This window comes from Lactuca saligna, chromosome 2, assembly GCF_052625555.1.
Source record: "Lactuca saligna cultivar CGN05327 chromosome 2, ASM5262555v1, whole genome shotgun sequence".
NCBI classification, from domain to species: Eukaryota; Viridiplantae; Streptophyta; class Magnoliopsida; order Asterales; family Asteraceae; genus Lactuca; species Lactuca saligna.
The window spans coordinates 93,061,726-93,081,120 of NC_136418.1; the positions used below are offsets into that span (position 1 = coordinate 93,061,726).

Below are 19,395 nucleotides of genomic sequence, written 5' to 3' on the forward strand. Positions count from 1 at the left end.
AACCACATCTGGTGCTGCTCTAGCCTCCTCTGTCGTAAGCTAGAAAGCACGCCCCTGAGCCTTTGGAGGCTTGGCCTTAATAGGCCTCCCATCAGCGATCCTCAAAGTAGATGGCGCTAGAACCTATCGGCTTGGTGGCTAGCAATGGGCATTTGGCCTTCACATGGCCAACCTGATCACAGTGGTAGCATAACCTCATACCCAAAACTAGGGCACCTTGATGACAATCCTTCGCATAATGCCCCTCCTTGCCACACCTGTGGCACCCACTATCCGCTCGACACACTCCAAAGTGGCTCCTACCGCACTTCCCACATGTGCGGCTCTGCTGACCCCCAGCCCTAGAATCAATGGTCTTAGACTGCTTCGGTGTCAGCTGAGACTGTGTCGGGGCCGAAAACTGCTCCCTCAATTGCAGCTCGATCTCCAACTCACACCGCTTAGCGGCCTCCTACAACTCCAACAGAGTATCACATTGATGGGTGGATACAAACTGACGGATGTCAGTCTTGAGCATGCTCAGATAACGAGTCACCTCATCCTGCTCGGAAGCAAACTCTGGGCAGAACAACGCCCTCTCTGTGAACATGGGTGACCTCTATCGTTGACTCTCCATCATGTCTCAAACTCAAAAACTCTTGAGCCAACCTCTCCTGCTCCACCCGTGGAACATAGTGGGTGCGGAACATCTCCCCGAACTGCTCCCAAGTAACAGCAGCTCTCTAATCATCACTGTACAATCCAGTTGTCAGTCTCCACTAATCCTTGGCCCCTAGCCTCAGCAGGTTCAGGGCACATCTGACCTTCTGGTTAGTGGGGCATGAACACGTAAAGAAACAACCATCCACGTTAGACAACCACCTCATAGCTCTAATCGCATCATGTGTATCATCACATGTCAGGGGCTTCGTGTTATCGAAGTTCCAGTACTGGAAACCCCGTCCAACTCCACCTCCTTCTGCCACTGTTACAGCTGATGCAACTACGACAACAACTGTCTTTCCAAGGGATGCGTAACGCTCATCAAATTACTCAATCGTAGCGGTCTTCATAGACCCAAACATCTATGGTAGTTGTGCACGGAAGAAAGTGGCAACCTCATCATGTAGGACCTATCGAATCCTGGCATCTAGCTCATCCGTCCCTATCTGAACCATAGGCTCAGGTGCTACCGGGACCTACTGGCCTTCGTCCCCCGATCCTGATCCCCACCGGATGCAGTCACAAATCGTCTCGTCGTCACAATACTGAAAACACACCAACAGACATCAGATAATCACATAACAATAGGGGACCAACTCCCGACTAAGCCTTAGGGATTTTAACTTCCTTTCTTCGCGTATGGGTCCTTTGCTTTCAGTAGTACAGGCCCATGCTACCTTCCACACCTACCCATATTTGTCCCAAGTATCACCACAACACCCTAAAAATATACATAACATAGCTAAAGCCCAACCCTCATTCTTAGAGGAATGCTAAACCATCTCACGAATTCCCTCACGGCTTCTGACGACCCATCCATCCATGAAATTTCCAACAACCCTGCAGTACTAGTGTTGGCTAGCCATACATAACACTGGACCTATAGACTTTCGAATATCCGATCCTACCTAAGGTTAAATTAAACACTCTCAGGCTATAAGATCTTGATTACATACAGCCGTGATGCATACACAAGTAACTACAGTAATGATTTCAATATCATATAAGGAAAACCTTAGGCTAGCAGGCATCATGTAATCAGGCGATTTTATCATGCAACTCATGAATATCCCTAGCCGAGTACTAGCATGCTGTTCTAACATATCACATAATCAAAAGAGATGTATGGTATTTTGGGGTCTACTTACTGGCTCTGGCTGATCGTACACCTTGCATCCTCCTTCACTTAGTTTGAAAACTGTTTTAGAAATCATTTGAAAACCTTTCCCTGATTTGAGACTGGATTTACGCGAATGTTCATCCAATTCACTCAAACCAAGGCTCTGATACCAACTTGTAACACCCATAAAAATTTGAGCCAATTTAAACTTTTAAAACATTCCAAATCCATTAAACATTACAAACTTGTTTTCAAAAAATATAATATCAGAGTATCCCAGAAACAAATTCATAAAAAGTAAGGTGCTATACGATCACGCCATAGACTTGCCCAGATCTCCTGAAGTACCTAAAACAATAAACTGAAATTTTAAGCCCGAAAGCTTAGTGAGTTCCCCCAAAATACTTATACACATACGATCCACATAATCATGTCAGCAACATCATAACATAACAAACTGAAACAGCATAAAATGGCTCCACAACTTTACAAACTGGATTAGCCCCTGGGCCCACAGAGTGAGTCTGGATCGCTTCCGGCCCACAGCTCACATCTGGCTTGCCATCGAGCCCACAGTACGAGTCTCCCTTAGCCCGTAACTGGAATGCTCCCGGGTTTGTTGGATTACCGCAAAAAGCAGTCTCACCTCAACCTATCCCACAAAGCATATCAACATCTATCATAACTAATGCACATACAAATAATCATATAGTATCATAGGTAGTCCTACAGATCTACCCGACTAGCATATCAACTGGCATACATCACTAAGTCAACTCAACATATCAATAACTGTTAGGATATCAAATCCAATGGGTCGGCCTTGGTGCCTTAGACCCCTTAGTATAGTGAGGATAACTCACCTTGCAAATGTCGGCTCGGTAACTAAACTCCAGCTCTCAGATCACGATCACAACTCCACCACCTATTATCATAATAGAACCATACTCGTAAGTTCTAAATCTTCCAAGGTACTCTATAAGTCAAATAGTCAATCCCATGGTCAAAGTCAAAGTCAACAATCAAGGTCAACAATCCATGTTGACCCTTACTTGTCGAGTACCCTCGGTTACTCGTCGAGTTCCTCGAGATACTCGTCCACTCGCCGAGTCCCCGGAGTGACTCGTCGAGTTCCTATGGTTCGCGATCGATACCCTAAGGACACTCGTCGGGGTTTCCTTCTTGCAACTCAACAGGTTCACACACATTCATCAATTTGGGGAACCATTAACCGACTCGCCGAGTTGTCCATCCAACTTGTCGAGTCTATGGCAATCTTCTTTGGGCTCGTCGAATTGTTCATCCAACTCATTGAGTTCAATGCCTATCTTCATATGGCTTGCCAAGTCGACTATGTGACTCGCCGAGTCCCTTTAGCCCTTTAACCATGCAGACACTTTTTAAGCCATGCCATGAACCCAAATTGCAGATCCAACTTCATTCGGCATGCTTATCACATAAAGTTGCAAACTTTACGTCCATGCAAGGCTTTAAGACCCTAAAATGGCTCAACTATGCTTACAATGAAGTCACATCCTTGAGAGAAAGCTCATACTAGGAAAAGCTGATGACTTTATGAATCTAGAAGCCAAGGGGAGTCCAGATCTGAAGTTACAACTTCAGATCTTGGCTTAAACCCAAGAACCCCTTCCTAAACGCATGCACAAAAGGGTTTAGGAGAAAATGAGCCAATGGAAAAACGATCTAATACCTTCAAGAGAGCTATTTCTGATGCAGAACTTGAAACCCACAAATTCTTGCTTCAACTAGCTTGCTTCCCAAGTGATTTATTCACCAAAAACTTCCATCCAAGCTTAAATCTCCAAAGATAACGCACACGCTTGAGTTAGGGCCTTTCTGGACTCTCAATGGACTGTAGAGAGGCCAAAGGAGGCTTGTGTTTACTTAAATAGGATGCAAAACCCTAGGATTTAGGGTTTCATCTGCCAGCTCCTACTCATCGAGTCTCTTTTTGGACTCGGCGAGTAGGCCACTAAATTCCAAGGTTGCAAAAATCGCTCGACGTTAGCTAGTCGGTGGACTGGGGTCAAGGGATTAATCCGCTAGGCGGAGATTAATCGGGGGATTAATCGGGTACCATTAATTGCTAATTTGTTGAATTTTAGAAAAAAGAATATCACTAATATCATATCAAAGTTCGTAAATACCATTAATTTGATAACAAAATAGGTTAATATGATTAATACAACACGAATTATGCCTCAAATAGTTTCCATTGAGATAAAATTTCTTCAAAATGTTAAAATTTCATCGTTTTATAATGCTTTACTCATTATGTATGCAAGGATTAATCGTTAGGCGCCCTCTAATCGGTCGAGTAGCGCCTAGGGATTAATCGGAGATTAATCGGGACATAGTCGGGATTTTTACAACAGTGCTAAATTCGCGAACCAACCCGCTGCTACTCGACGAGTAGGGCAACCAATTTAGGCCCAACTAGCAAGTTGTTGTACAAGGCCGCCCGGAGGTGCCGTGTGAGGCTGGTGGGCACGCATTAGGAGAGGCTTGCAAGGGAGCACCAGATAAGGGCTGGCAAGGGAGCACCTGATAAGGGCTGGCAAGGGAGTCCCTTGACAAGGCAAGCAAGGGAGTACCCAACAAGGCAAGCAAGGCTGGCGCGGCAGAGTTGTCTAGGCCATGCTAATGGACCATATATCCTTAGGTCCAAAACGCATATAAACTAGATCTAAACTTCTAATGAGCAAGGTCATAGATTTTTACCTTAAACAAGATGGAAATGAAGTACAGAATCAAGATCCACAAGCTCTACCTTGATCAACAATCTTGTACTAAGCTCCTTCTTCTAGATTATGAACTAAAGTACACGAAATTGGACATAATGATCTCAAAACACAAAGGAGAGATTTAGGGTTTCAAATATGAAGCTATAAGGTTAGTGGAGGCTGAGAAATGAGGGTTTCATGAGACATAAATGTGTTTATATAGTATCCAACCCCGAACACTAGGGTTTCAATAATCCATACGTACTCCCCGCATACATGGATGTACGCCCTGTATATGTGTTCGGAACCCCGTAATAGCCTCGCCTGAGTACGCTAAGCATACCATGTGATATGCCATGCATACTCATTTCACATCTTGTACACCAAGCGTACCATGTGGTATGCCCCGCATACTACACAAGGACCAAAATGCAACTTTAAATAACACAAGGGCAATAGTGAAACATACCAGGATATAAGTGTTATAATAAATGTTTGTTATAGCTGAAAGCAAAAAAGATGTCACTAATTATGTTGAGAAGGTCATTGATAGGAGGATCAACAAATTCTCTCCATTTCAGGTATACCATATTTATCAAAGCAGATATGAGGTGATTGACCAAATGAAAAATGGTACGGTAAACTTGGAAAGTCGTTACTGTACGTGTGGAAAATGGAAATTGTAAGGTATAACTTATACTTCTGCTATGATGATATTCAAGTAAGTGAGATATAAACACTGCAGTGCATGGGTGTCATTGTACTTCACAATGGAAACATGTCGTTCAACATATGCAGAGATTGTGTTTCCTGTGCTAGTTCCAACTGAATACGAAGAACCGGATGAATTCATGTTTGTTTTTTCTGCCATTGATAGACAAAAGACAAGTCGAACAACCTAAAAACCAAAACCATATCCCATCCCAAGGTGAAGGTCCTATTCAAAAAATCTGTAGCCGTTGCCAAAGGATCGGTCACACAAGCAGAAACCGTGACACTCCTTTTTGTCACATAGTCAATAAAAAGCGAATCTTCATGTAGGACCCAGTCAGGTGGCAAAAATAATGTCTAGTCTAAGAGTAGACATACTAGTAAAAAAGGTAGCCAACAATATGATAATGTTGATTTAAAAAATCCATAGTGATGTTTGTACGGTATCATAATATTCTACAAAATGTTGTTCGGAAGGATAAACTTGTTTTTGTTACATCGTCAAAAGACAATTGGCTTAAAACATTAACAAGGAAAACCATAACTGAAACATTAGCGTAATATGCAACATCTATCCACTGGACACTCTCAATCCACCACATAGCAACACGCTCCTACGCAGTAGGCTGCAATAACTTGTTGGGGGGACGTTGCAAAAAAAAAAAAGAATATATAAAGGTTAATCGTAAGTTATTTATATAATATCAAATTATAAATTATAAGGTGGACTAAACTACATACATTATTAACATCGAGAATACGTTAACAATCAAGTGCATGCAAACGCCTCATTCTAGGGTATGCAACTGTCTGAGGGATAACACCCGATATAGGGGAACCGGCAATACTACTGTTAGGAAATGTCTCGAAAATCCAAATCTAAAAAATTATGATAAACAACTTACCAAGTTAACAAAGTTACAATACTCTTTGTTTAGAAACTCTTATTAAACATAGTGTACATACCTTAAATGCATAGACAAATCCTTGTAGTGTATATCTGTGTCTATTGTTGATTCTTGTTGCATTTGGATTCAAATGGTCTTCAATCTTATCAAACACAGTACGTAGCTGTTTGTAAGTGAAATCCCATATCAAACATCCCCATGGGTACCTATGTAAAAAAGTTACACTTAATAAGTATATGTATCATTTTGATATAATGTGGGTAAAAAAAGTTTTAAAATGTTAAGCTTCTGTAAATTAGAGACGAGTGCCATACATTCATTAGTAACTAGTTGTCGCGGGCATTTCCCAAAAAATCCTTGCTCTAGCATATACAGTAGGGAGATTCTCACCACATCTTCATTTCTTAATTAATGCAGTGAGTTATTGAACACATTCATAAGGTCATCCATACTCATCGAACGTAAAAGTGGCACAAATGAAAACACACGTTCTCTGAATGCTGCAAATCTAGAACTGGGATGTAAATACTGCCCGAACCCCAACCCAGTTGTCACACCCCCAAACCAGAATGGCTGAAACATTCGGGGGTGGATGACTTCATGTAAATGATTCTTCTTTAAGCTCACATCCATACATTCGGGGGTGGATGACCCCAAGCCAGTTGTCACACCCCCAAGCCAGTATCACGCTCTCCCTACAAGAGATTATGGTATATAATACAAGATTTTAACTGCATACTCGAAAGTACGTTAAGTTGAACGTCTCACAAAACTTAGTATCAAATAGATTTACGTGTGAAAAGTCCATTTGTTATTGTATATTAAAGTATTTCCTTGATGTAGTACTTATAGTATGTAAAATCTCATGATTTCCTTGTAAACTATACCTATTACAGTTTTTTCAAAAGTGTGTTTCGTTTGAATAATAAACCCTACTGTAGTGTCGGCTTTATGTGTAGTATAACATTTGTAATAACATTATCGAACATTTATACTCAAAATATAAATAAAGTGCTTGATATTTATATAAAACATGTTTTACTCCCCAAAAGGACAAGACATTATCGCGACATGTTTTCCATTCTGTTATAGTATTCTCTGTTATTGTATTTGTATATGATAGTATTTCTCCTAAACTATACCTATAATAGTTTATTAGTAATTTGTGTAATTTGAATGAAAGTATACCTTTGCTACCCAAAGGTATTGAACTGATTGAATAGTACTTTTATATTTACATATGTACACATAATACATAAGTTTAAAAGGAAGTTTTGTAAAACATTTAAGTAGTTTGTTTGATAAGACAGTGTAAAGTAAAAGAGACCTTTTCTCTAAACGCAGTTATAAAGTATATGAAATCATTTGCTTGAAACACAGTTATAAATCACATATGATTGATTATATAACAAAAAGTATAACAAAAGATTTATGTCTTTCACACGAGGATAATCATGTGTTTACCTGTATTCCCCCCCCCCCCCCCCCTTAAAAGAGTATAAAAAGCATTTATAAAGCATTTGAAAGTGTAATTTATAGGGGTATGAACTCACTTGATTGAAGTGGTGGCTTGAAGAAGTTAAGACAATAAATCGAGCAGAACTTCGACTAGAAAAGTTGATTTATTTCTCGGGAACTTCGGGGTGTCGGGCCTTGCGTCGTGTACTAGGGGTGCACAGGGACTTTCTGGTGGTTTAGAGGGGATTTAGAGGGGTTCCAAGGTGAAAGAAATGAGTGAGGGAGAAAATAAACCCGGGCAGCCTCGTATGATATTTATAGGGTGCTGAAAGAGGGATTACGTTGGGCGTAATTTCGGAGTACGCTAGGCGTACTCATTACGCTGGGTGTACTTCGGTTATGCTGGGCGTACGTGAGGTCAGCGCTTACCGCATCCTCGGACGGAGCATCAGGAGCGATGTGGACGAACCGAGGCCTAGCACCCGAGTACGCTGGGCGTATGAGGGTACGTTGGATGTAAATCGTCTTGATGTGTGTGCCTCGAACTTTTAAAATCCACAACTTTCACATACGAGCTCTGTTTTTGATGTTCTTTATATGCATGCATAGGGGATAATGTACTCTACAACTTTCATTTACTTCATCGGTTGGTTTTGATCTTATTTTTAATCATTTATTTTTAACCGTCCGGGACAGGAACAGTTCGTTAAAAATCCATAACTTCTTCATCCGACGACCGTTTTCGTCAGACTTTTTACCGTTGTAATCCTAATGATGAGATCTTCGATTATCGTTTAGGTTGTTTCGGCCAAAAGTCTCGCGATCTCTATTTCGAGTTTTTAGCTGTCTACTGATGTATCCGGATCATGGAAAAATCATAACTTCCTCATACGAAGTCTGATTTGGATGTTCTTTTTATGTATGTTTACGGTTTAACGATGTCTACAATTTTCATCTAGATACCTAAGGGTAAAAATTATTGTATTGAAACTTCGCGTTTTACGTCTATCAGTGTTGCCGATTTTTGCTGCGAATCTTAGATTGGTCATAATTTCTTCGTTATAACTCGGATTTTAGTGTTATTTATATATACGAAAACCTTGATATGATTCCTACCACTTTATTTAACCCAAATAAGATTTTAGGAAAGTCAAATTTTGACCTAAATTTTAGTTGTATCAGACCAATGGGTATAAGAACCGAAAAACTCAAACATGAACCTGGTTGTGTCGGTCCAATTGGTACAAGAACTGAAAAACTCGGACCTGGACCTGGACCTCGACCGGCCTCAACTGGTCCAATCCAAGGTCCACAAATTTCTACCAAACTGTTCTGGTCTGATTCGGTCCAAATGCTAACCCTTACTTTAATTTTGTGTGATTGTCAAAGTGTACAAATTTATCAGTCTAGATAAATACAAAAGTTTCTTTATATGGTGTCAACCATTTTGGTTTCAAATAAACAATAACGTCTAAAATATATAAAAACATACATCAAATTTTTAGTAAGTAAATATAACAAAATAAAATATATATTCAATAAATACCTAATAAATGCATCAATAGTCTACTAGAATTTTTTTTTGAGTTGTGAGACAATGACAATGCATGCTACTTTTGTTTCATATTTGACTAGTCCTTTTCGGCCTATAGTGTCGGGAAATATATTTTTGTGTGCTTTCATGCAAACTAAATATCTATCCGTAACAACATATGCAAACATACCTCCATCCATTATTGATTTTAAACATTATAGTGCCATGCGTACTTGGATTCTATTTCCTTATGCGTAGAGACAAATGATGTGCAAAAAGTCATATTAGTTGGAGTGATACCAAATGTTTCATGGAGGGCATCTCAAAATTGTTTGTTTTGTATGTCACATCCATCACCATCACGTGTGGGAATGCACACCACATCTTTAATGATATTCGACGAACAAAAAACAACTCTTGTAGCTCATTTGTTGATGTATATACACGACTGTAATGAATATAGTCATTCTTCTCGAAGAGAGACATAACGACCTCCATTTGAGTTTTGCCATTTTTCTCCTTCCTCTTGTATTTTCGGATTGCATTATATATTCTTGGAGAGTTAATACATTTTCTATAGTTTGTTTTATTAATGTAGATAATATATTTCGTGGTTTCAAATGTTTTCTTATCAAATCATCTAATTCTTCTTGATGTTTTATTTTCTTTTCAAGCTAAGATGCTGACGTGATATGCCACATCAGCTGCCAAATCAACCATATATTTCACTTGGCACTCTGCCTCCTCAGGTTACTTGTTGAAAAGGTCACAAATGTTTAAACTATTTAAATTAACTGGTTTTCTGGGCTTTTTTTATTAAAAAAAAAAGAACTAAATCGCAAATTTTCCCAAAAGTTTGAGACTTTTTTGAGATTTCCATTTTTAAAAAATTATAATTATTTTTTCCGAATATTTTTATACAAATAAAAACTATAATTTCCATCTTTAATCTTTAAGTTACCAGCTAATTTTATCATATATATATATATATATATATATATATATATATATATATATATATATATATATATATATATATATATATATATATATATATATATATATATGTAAAATCTAAGTTAATAATAACCTGACTTTGAAGTTGAACACAATACTCAAGGAGTCTCCCTATAATAATAAAAGATTAGTTTTGATTTTCCATGTATCATGCTCTTAAAGCTCCTAATTAATATTATATCACATGTTACTCTATTGTTTCTTTATTTCAAAATTGCCACATGTACATTAAACACTTTACCATTAACAATAAATAATACAATAATTAACAATAAAGATAAACATGCTAACTTAATGGAGTTTGTTACTTTCTTTCTTATTAAAAGAGACTAATTAAATAATTACATTAAATTAAAACATTACTATAATTAAAATGTATTATTTTATATTATAAACATATATAATTACATCACAGAGAATGCATATAGCAAATTAAATAACATTGTTAATTTCATATTTTTATTTAATTGATGATTATAATTATACATAACTAAAAAAAATCTCTTAATTAATACTTTTTTTAAAATTATTTATTTAAAATAATTTATTAATAATTATCAATTCTAACTTAGAAAATTTAGTTAATTTCTTAATCGTGATCCTCACAAATTATAAAGTGGTTCATAAATATATGTCATAGACATATCCCTCGCTCTTCTTGTTAAAGCCCATGGTAACTAGTGAGTTTATAATGAAACTTACAAGTGAGTTTACATAAAGAGGAATGGAATCATATAAATAAATAAATTATAGAAGCACCATAACAAAATAAAATTTACTTTGTAAAAACCTATTAATAGGGCATTGTCGTAATTTCATGTTATGTTGGTTAAGTTAATTACAATATCAGTTAGTTAGGTATTGAGCTTATGTCGCTTTGTAAGTTACCAAGTTAGTTAGCTTTCCCCTTCATGATGTTGTATTCTCATAATAAAATCAAGTGTTTCATTTCCAAATTCTCAAACTTTAAATTATAACATGGTAGCAAAATGCAAATAGCTTTCGTTTTTAGAATCATAACTATATATTTCATTTTGTCATTTCATCATGAGTTCGTCAGATGCATCTTCTAATCCTATGATTTTTCAAATCAACGACAATGCATCCTTATTTCCTTCATACAGGTTTCGTTCTTGTTTCTAAATTGCTTAATGAAGATAATTACAGTTCATGGGGTCAGACAATGATCATTTCTCTTTATTTAAAAAACAAAATCAGATTTATCCACGATTCTTTGATTAAACCAAATAAGTCTGATTCCAAAATGTACAATGCTTGGATGCGTAACAATAGTGTAGTATTTTCGTGGATTTTGAACTTTGTTTCAAAGAAAATTTCAGGGATTTTGAACTTTGTTTCTGTAACACCCATACTTTTTACTTTCTAAAATTTTCCATGGTTGTACAATTACTACATAAATCAATCACCGTAAAATGGTTTTGCAAAAACTTTCCTTTTATTTACCAAGAATTACAATCGTTTAGTGTTACAACTAATAATATCAACAACCATAGTAAAAGAGACGAGATCATGCAAACTGTAGACTTCTCTAAGTCTTCCATAAATATTCTCTAGCAACATATTTCTAAGCTTTACTCTCATACCTAAATATATATATCACATTTAAAAATAATACGCAAGTCAAAAAGACTTGTGAGCGACATGATTTTTAACCTATCAATACGATCCAATCATGTTTTAAATATCACAATTAAAACATATTGGCAACCTTTTAACATGTCATTATAGACAAATATGAGAAAATTCTACACCCGAACAACATAACCTTATATATAAAACTGTACATATTCTGTTTTTATATCCCATAACATAACCTTGTAGATAAACTACACCCAAAGAGACTTTAAATTCCAAAACACAAACTTTGACCTATGAGGAATCGTTACCTCTTATTAGCCCTTAACCAAATCCTTACTATCCACATGAATATAAATCATTATGAGATCGATGAGGAATCATACTTATTTTCACTATGTCTTGCTATTAGGACCTATAAACTGTGCTACCTAGTAAGAATTTATGACAATAACCTGTCACTAGTCAACTTGTGACCATCACCTATCACTAGGTCATGTGACATGAATACATTTACTGGCAATTACTCTTTACAAAAAATAATATCTCGATAGTTGTCATGTATCCCAAGCCGTGATCTCCAATGCTCACTTTGGAGTATATCACAACACTAACACATATAAAGCATTCTAATGGCCATTAACTTATAGATATTTAATAAGGTCATTCACAAATATAGACATAATAACATCAATTGTCCCAACAATTGATAAACCATATGCCATGCTAAAACTTACTTAATAGAAATAATAGCAATACCATGTAACCAATAAACATAATGTATGTTTAACATCCCAAAATTTTAACCAAAAATTATTATTTTTAGAACGGAAGAATAACATCCATTCTATTAGATTTCAAACCATAAAACCAAAGTTAGCAAGCCACACGTCGATGTAACCAAAAAAAAGAGTTTTAAGCATATTTATGTGGAAATCTCAAAACTGCCAATAATGATGCTAGTGCGATGTTGTCACACCCCCGACTGGCGGCCAAAACGTCGGACTGTGTGACATAATCATGGATCACAGTTATTAAACATACATTGAACAATATTTAAGTGTTTAACTAGTCATAAGAAATAAAACCGAAGTCTAAAGTTTTTAACTAACCAGTTAATTATAGTTTCAAAAAATATTTAAATTTGTAATTTGTTTACCAAATAATTTTAATTTTAATTTAAAAATAAATAAAATAAACAAATGAGTCCTATCCCTACGTCTTCTTCCCTCATACCTTTTTTGCATCAATGTTAGGGGTGTTGATCAGGTAATTTTTCGGATTTCGGGTAATTCAGGTTTTCCATGCTAAAAAAATACCCGTTACCCGACCCAAATTAAATTTGGGTAATTCGGGTATCGGGTCGGGTTTGGGTAACTCGGGTATTACCCGAAATATATAATTTTTTTTGAATTTCACCTGAAAATAAATTTAATAAAATAAATACGTCGTGCTATATTAGTCTTGTTTATATAAACAAACGAAACATAAACGAAATTACTCAAGCTTTGAACATTGGGATTTTTTAGTTAATAATACCTGAGATATCAAGTAATTTTTTAACAACTTAATCTAATTTAATAAGATGTTAAAAAAACAAATACTTAAAGATCTTAATTTAAAAGTTTAAAATATTTAAGATAATTGTAGCCATAAGTTTTGTCATGTTCTGAAGTTTCGTCAAGATAATGAGTTTGTTAGTTGCAATAAAAACTATAATCTAGAAAAGTTTTAAAGAACATGATAATATATAAACAATTACTTTTAATATTGTTAGTGTCATATTGTCATAATAAAAGAGATTCATGTTTTACAATAATGATAGTTAGTTTAAGTGTGATCAAATACATGCTACATAGTACAAGCTCTACAAAAAAAAAATTAAATAATTCGGGTAATTTGGGTAATTTGGGTATACCCGAAACCCAAAAAACATACCCTTTATCCGACTTGAAAAAAATCGGGTTACCGGATTACCCGATACCCGATTTACCCGACCTGATTTACCCGATACCTGAAAAAATCAGACGGGTAATTCGGGTATCGGATATTTTTGACACGGCTAATAAGTATGGTTAATATTATCTTCACCGACCTCTATCATTTGATCTTCTGCCACCTCTCCTATAAATCCATTACCCTTGTTGTTTCTATCTAAACAGGTTAATCTTCACCGTGGTTTCTCTCTCTCTCTCTCTCTCTCTCTCTCTCTCTCTCTTCTCTCTTTCTTTCTCTCTCCACAGAAACTAATAAATCTCTTAATTACCTTATTTCCCAAATCAATTTCATCATCCAACGCATAAAGCTTCAACTCAAACTGATGTCTAACGACGAGAACTTTGCGCTATGCCATACCTGAAATCATTGTTCTCTTCCTTAATGTTAGTAAACTTGCTCCCTTTCACCTCCTCTTCTTTGCCGGAAAATCACTCTGACAACCTTTTCAAGGTTGGCAGTATATTGATCACTACCCATAAATTCCAGGAACCAACAATTACTTTGGTCTGGTGCATCAATATCCTCCGCCACCAATATTAATTTCGAGTAAACAAATAATACCTCGACCATTCAGTTGTGTATTTTCTTGGCAGCCGGCCTTCATGATCCATGATGGAAGGTTTAAGTATGAACTCATTGCATACATTCACTATCGTTGGATATTCCAAGTTCATGATATTTATAGGGGTAGTAACATCATCGTTTAACTAGTTGTAGTCACCGTCGTCACAATTGCATCTGGAGCTTGTTTATCCACCAATGTTGATTTATATGCAATTATAGACACGCTGGGGTCTCTCCTCTCATTGGTTTGGGGAGCAGGGGTTTCACAGCTGGACATGTCACTTTGAAAGTTGATGCGTGCAAAGTGGTAAAGCACGAGAATGCATGTATAGAAAACTAACATGTGCTTGTACCTTTTGCATTTGATACATTTGGTTTTCTCGCAGTAGAGGCGGTGAAACTCATCAATTGAGTCCAACGGGTCATGCATTCTAATGTCATATCTCCTAGATCCATAAATGTTGTTTTCAAAAGAATTGGTTTTGCCATCCAGAAAGGGTTAGGGGCGCAGCTTGTTGCCCGTTTTCCTTCGATCAATACGTATTGAACCTTTATGTCATAAATAATTTTTTTTTAATTGTTTTGGTTAAAAAAAATATACGTTTTTTTCCTCAAAATTTAATACCGAAAGACAAGCTTGTGAAACATCAGTGGAATCCAAATCAGGTTGAAGCAATTTTTCGGTGGTTAATGTGATGTGTATATCACCTTTGGCTTGAATGAAGTTGAAGAAAGCTCTGATCGAAAATAAGAAGTGGAGAAATTGGTGAAGATGGAACTGGAATAGGGGAATCTGATTCTGAGAAACGAGAAGCTATGTCTTGAAATGGGCCTTGATTATTATTGAAGTTCAATTATGAAAAAGTTTCGAATGCATAGTCGGATAAAGGGTCATCGTTGCCGGAGGAAATATCTGGATATGCTTGCTGTGAAGTTGGAGAAATGGTTGTCAATGTGGAAACCCATTTGGTAGGAATCTCCATAGGATCAAATGCATAAATCTCCGATGTATTGGAGAGAGAGAGAGAGAGAGAGAGAGAGAGAGAGAGAGAGAGAGAGAGAGAGAGAGAGAGAGAGAGAGAGAGAGAGAGAGAGAGATTTTATTATTATTATTATTATTCAAAATCTATCTTTAACTGGTGAAACAGAGAAAAATAAAATTTAATACCCATTTAACGAGTTAATTCTAAGTTTAAAGACTTATACTATATTTAAAAAAATGAAATAAATGAAATGTTTTTTAAACAAAACCCAAAAGTTAATTGGGCTATATTGATATTAACCTTAACATTAACATTTAATGATAATGAAAATAAATGAAAGGTGAAAATACCTAATACATTTGGTTGTGAAATGAATATTTCAAAATTCAAATTGTCGCACAACTTTTTCTAAGTGGCATGCATGACAATTCCCATAATTATTTTTCTCAAAAAAATTCCGTACCAAAAGTTTATTGACTAAATAACGTCCACTACATAAGTTCCATGAAATACGAATATTACATAATTGCCAAACATAAAATTAGAAAAGCTTAGCTTATAAGGCTATGGGGATCAACTCCATGGATACAAAGATGTCGATGTCCGAGTCAAAGGCAGTAAAACCAGGGCCAAAAATAGACGTGTAATCATCAGGTCAACCCAATCACACCCTTTATACCTCCTTCTACTTCCACATATCACCACAACAATCGTCGTTTATACCTCTTCTCCTAATCCCAGAATTCTATCACAACATTCACCAACAACATGTCCAACAACATGAGTGCCGGACAAGCCTATGGCCATGCTCAGGTATATGTATATATATGCTAACCTAACTTAACATTAACGATATTGATCATTCTGGTCGTTTATTACTTAACATGTTCGTTTGATGTAGGCTAAAGCCGAAAATGTAGCCGGTGCAGCCAAGGACACCGCCAACAAAGCCCAGGACAAGGCTGCTGATGCCGCCAATGAGGCAGGAGGTCAGGCTCAGCTCCGCAAGGAAGAGGCCTCTAGCATCCTCCAGCAGGTTATATATTAATTAGCAACCATAGATCTCTTTCTGTTTCTTGATTTGATTGTTGAAATGATGAAAAACTTTCGATGGTTGATTACAGACCGGAGAGCAGGTGGCGAACATGGCTCAAGGTGCTTATGATGGTGTCAAGAACACACTTGGCGTCGGTGAAACCCAACAGAAGAAGTGAAGGGTCAAACTTACTTTGTTTGACATTGCTTCACAATAAATGTCTTTTAGCATAATCGAAATGCGTTTCTTTTTGTTTTCTAGGGTTTGAATAACATGTATAGATTCATAGTTTCAATCAAAATAACAATGTATATATTACACAATAAAAGAATGAAATTTACATTCAAAATAAAAAACAATGTGTCTATGCCATCATCTTCTTAAACTCTTGGAAATCAAGAAAACCATCAGAATTGGCATCATATGCTTTGATCATACTTTTCACATCCATAGAACCCCTCTCGTCCCATAATCCCAAGCTTGATAACGCCTCCTGGAGCTCTTCATTACAGATGAGTCCATCACGGTTCCTATCAAACACCTCAAAAGCCTTGAAAAGATCACTCTCTGAATCTTTCTCGGTGTCCTTCCCTTCTATGGTGATTGTATAAAAGTCCAAAAACTCGGGAAAACTAAGACCCATTTTCCCTGTTAAGGATTGTAGCTCGTCGACACTTGAAGAGATTTTCATGGTGTCAAGAAGCCATTGGAGCTCGTTGGGGCTCACAAGGTCATCTCCATTTTGGTCTAATTTCTTGAACAGACGATATAGATCGTTGTAGCTAAGAGAAGACATTGTACAAAGGTAAATATGTAGAGAGAATATATATGATGAGAATCACTTGTGATCGAAAGATATATATATAGAGAGAGAGAGAGAGATTATATTAGTGGTATAAAATATGAGCTAGAACAAGTCAGATATATTGGAGAATAAGGAAGACGGCATTTGGTGCCGTATTTCGTTTTGTTGAAACCTTCTAATTTAGGCATCGTACATCCCACTTGCTGCCAAATTACTTGGACTTTTACTTTGAATGCACAAAGAATATTTAAAGGTTATATATATATATATATATATATATATATATATATATATATATATATATATATATATATATATATATATATATATATATATATATATATATATATACATACACACACACAGAGAGGTTCAATTGAGAAAAAAAGGTTGAGAATGGGACAATTATTCTCAACCAATCATTTATTTTTACCGGAAAAGCCTCTAACGTACTGGCGAAAATGAAAATAACTGCACATGTGTTTTCCAACAAAACTTGTTTCCTTATATTATGCTCATCATTATTTTAATATGTACAAAAATATAGTTTTTTTTTATTTTTTCTATTTTTTAAGGAATTATTTTTATCGAAAAATAATTTTAAATATATCAAAATTCATAATTTTTTATTCTCTATAAATAGACATCTATATTGATATAGTTTTAAGATAAAATAAAAATTTTATTTTTATTATAGTTTCAGCTTTCGCTATTCATAAGTAAATAAAAACGAATCGGTTTTTTACAACAGTACATCGTTATTTACTTATGAATAAAAAGTATGATTTTTTTTTTTTTTTACAGTTTAGTATCATTCATATTTGAATATATCATATAATAAACATAGTATATTCATATTTAAATATTAGACGATGTATTCACTTTTGAATATTACGTAGTATATTCACTTGTGAATGTTAGATGATATATTCACTTATAAATATTAGATGATATTTTCATATGTGAATATTATATAGTATTACATGGTATATCATATGAGAATAGTACATAGTATATTCACTTGTAAATATTGGATCGTATATTCAGTTATGAATAATTGTTGGTATATTCATATGTGAATATTGCACAGTATTTCATATATGAATATTACAAGGTGTTTTCATAAATATATATAATTTTTATATGTTATCCAGATATGAATAACATACAGACTTGTATATTTATTTTGTGTTTTAATAATCACATATTGATTCAGGTGAGAAAACATATTCATATGTAACTATAACGTGGTAATTTAGTTTATTCAATTCATAAAAAAGTTGGAGTGCATACAAGTTAACTTTTTAAAAATGTGATAAATATGATATTTTGACTATTTAAATCTTACAAAATAGTAGATTGGTGGAGAAATATATGAAAATTTTCAAACAAAAAATGATTTGATCTTTTTCTAACCTTAATTTCGATGTTTTATTTGATGATCAATGTTGAATGAATGATACGAATTGAATTTTTTGTTGATTATCGATGATGTTGTTCTAATGATGTTGGGAGTATAATTAATTGTAGATGTTAAAGATATGTTCGTATTCAAGCAGAAATGAAGGTTGGATTGAAAGAGCAAAAAACGAATTTTTATTGTCAACACATGTTATTGACGAATATCGATGATTGATTAACACAGGATGACGTTGATCGATGATTTAATTGAAGAAATTTGAATAATTGTTGAAGGTTGGAAGAGAAATTCAGATAATAAACGATCGATTAGAATGAATTTCAACTATTATCTAATTTTCTACACTTACGTATTTGTGACTGAAGACTATTATATCATATTTACAAGTTTGTCACTGTATCCTTTATGTTTAGAGGCTAATTAAATGAGTGGCTGAGAATGATTCCCCATTCTCAACCTTTGTTATATTCTCAATTGAACTCACCTATATATATATATATATATATATATATATATATATATATATATATATATATATATATATATATATATGAGAAAATTCGGACAATAAGCAAAAAATTATATTGGTTTGAAGAAAATAACAAAGCAAAATCAAATTTTGGAAAATGACAACAGGATCTGCAGAGCACCCTCTGTGGAACCATTAAATGCTTTGCGGATCCTCTACTGCTCTGCGAAATTGCTGTTTTTTTATTTTAAATTTTAATTTTTTTTCGTTTTTTCATTTTTTTTGCGTTCATTTTTGTTTATTAATTTTAATTTTTTTAAATACACTAAT

General features: G+C 35.1%; 1 protein-coding gene and 1 long non-coding RNA gene across 2 annotated transcripts; one reads left to right on the forward strand and one right to left on the reverse strand.

Annotated features, from left to right (window-relative positions):
• Positions 1-15,945: 15,945 nt before the first annotated feature.
• On the forward strand, positions 15,946-16,666 carry LOC145028950 (uncharacterized). Its single transcript, XR_013676272.1, has 3 exons — positions 15,946-16,148; positions 16,237-16,371; positions 16,460-16,666. It is a non-coding gene; the product is annotated as an uncharacterized LOC145028950 (long non-coding RNA).
• Positions 16,648-17,180, reverse strand: LOC145028949 (putative calcium-binding protein CML44). Its single transcript, XM_078977634.1, has one exon. The coding sequence runs from the start codon at positions 17,165-17,167 to the stop codon at positions 16,736-16,738; it is 432 nt and encodes a 143-aa protein (XP_078833760.1). The 5' UTR covers positions 17,168-17,180; the 3' UTR covers positions 16,648-16,735.
• Between the last annotated feature and the right edge of the window lie 2,215 nt (positions 17,181-19,395).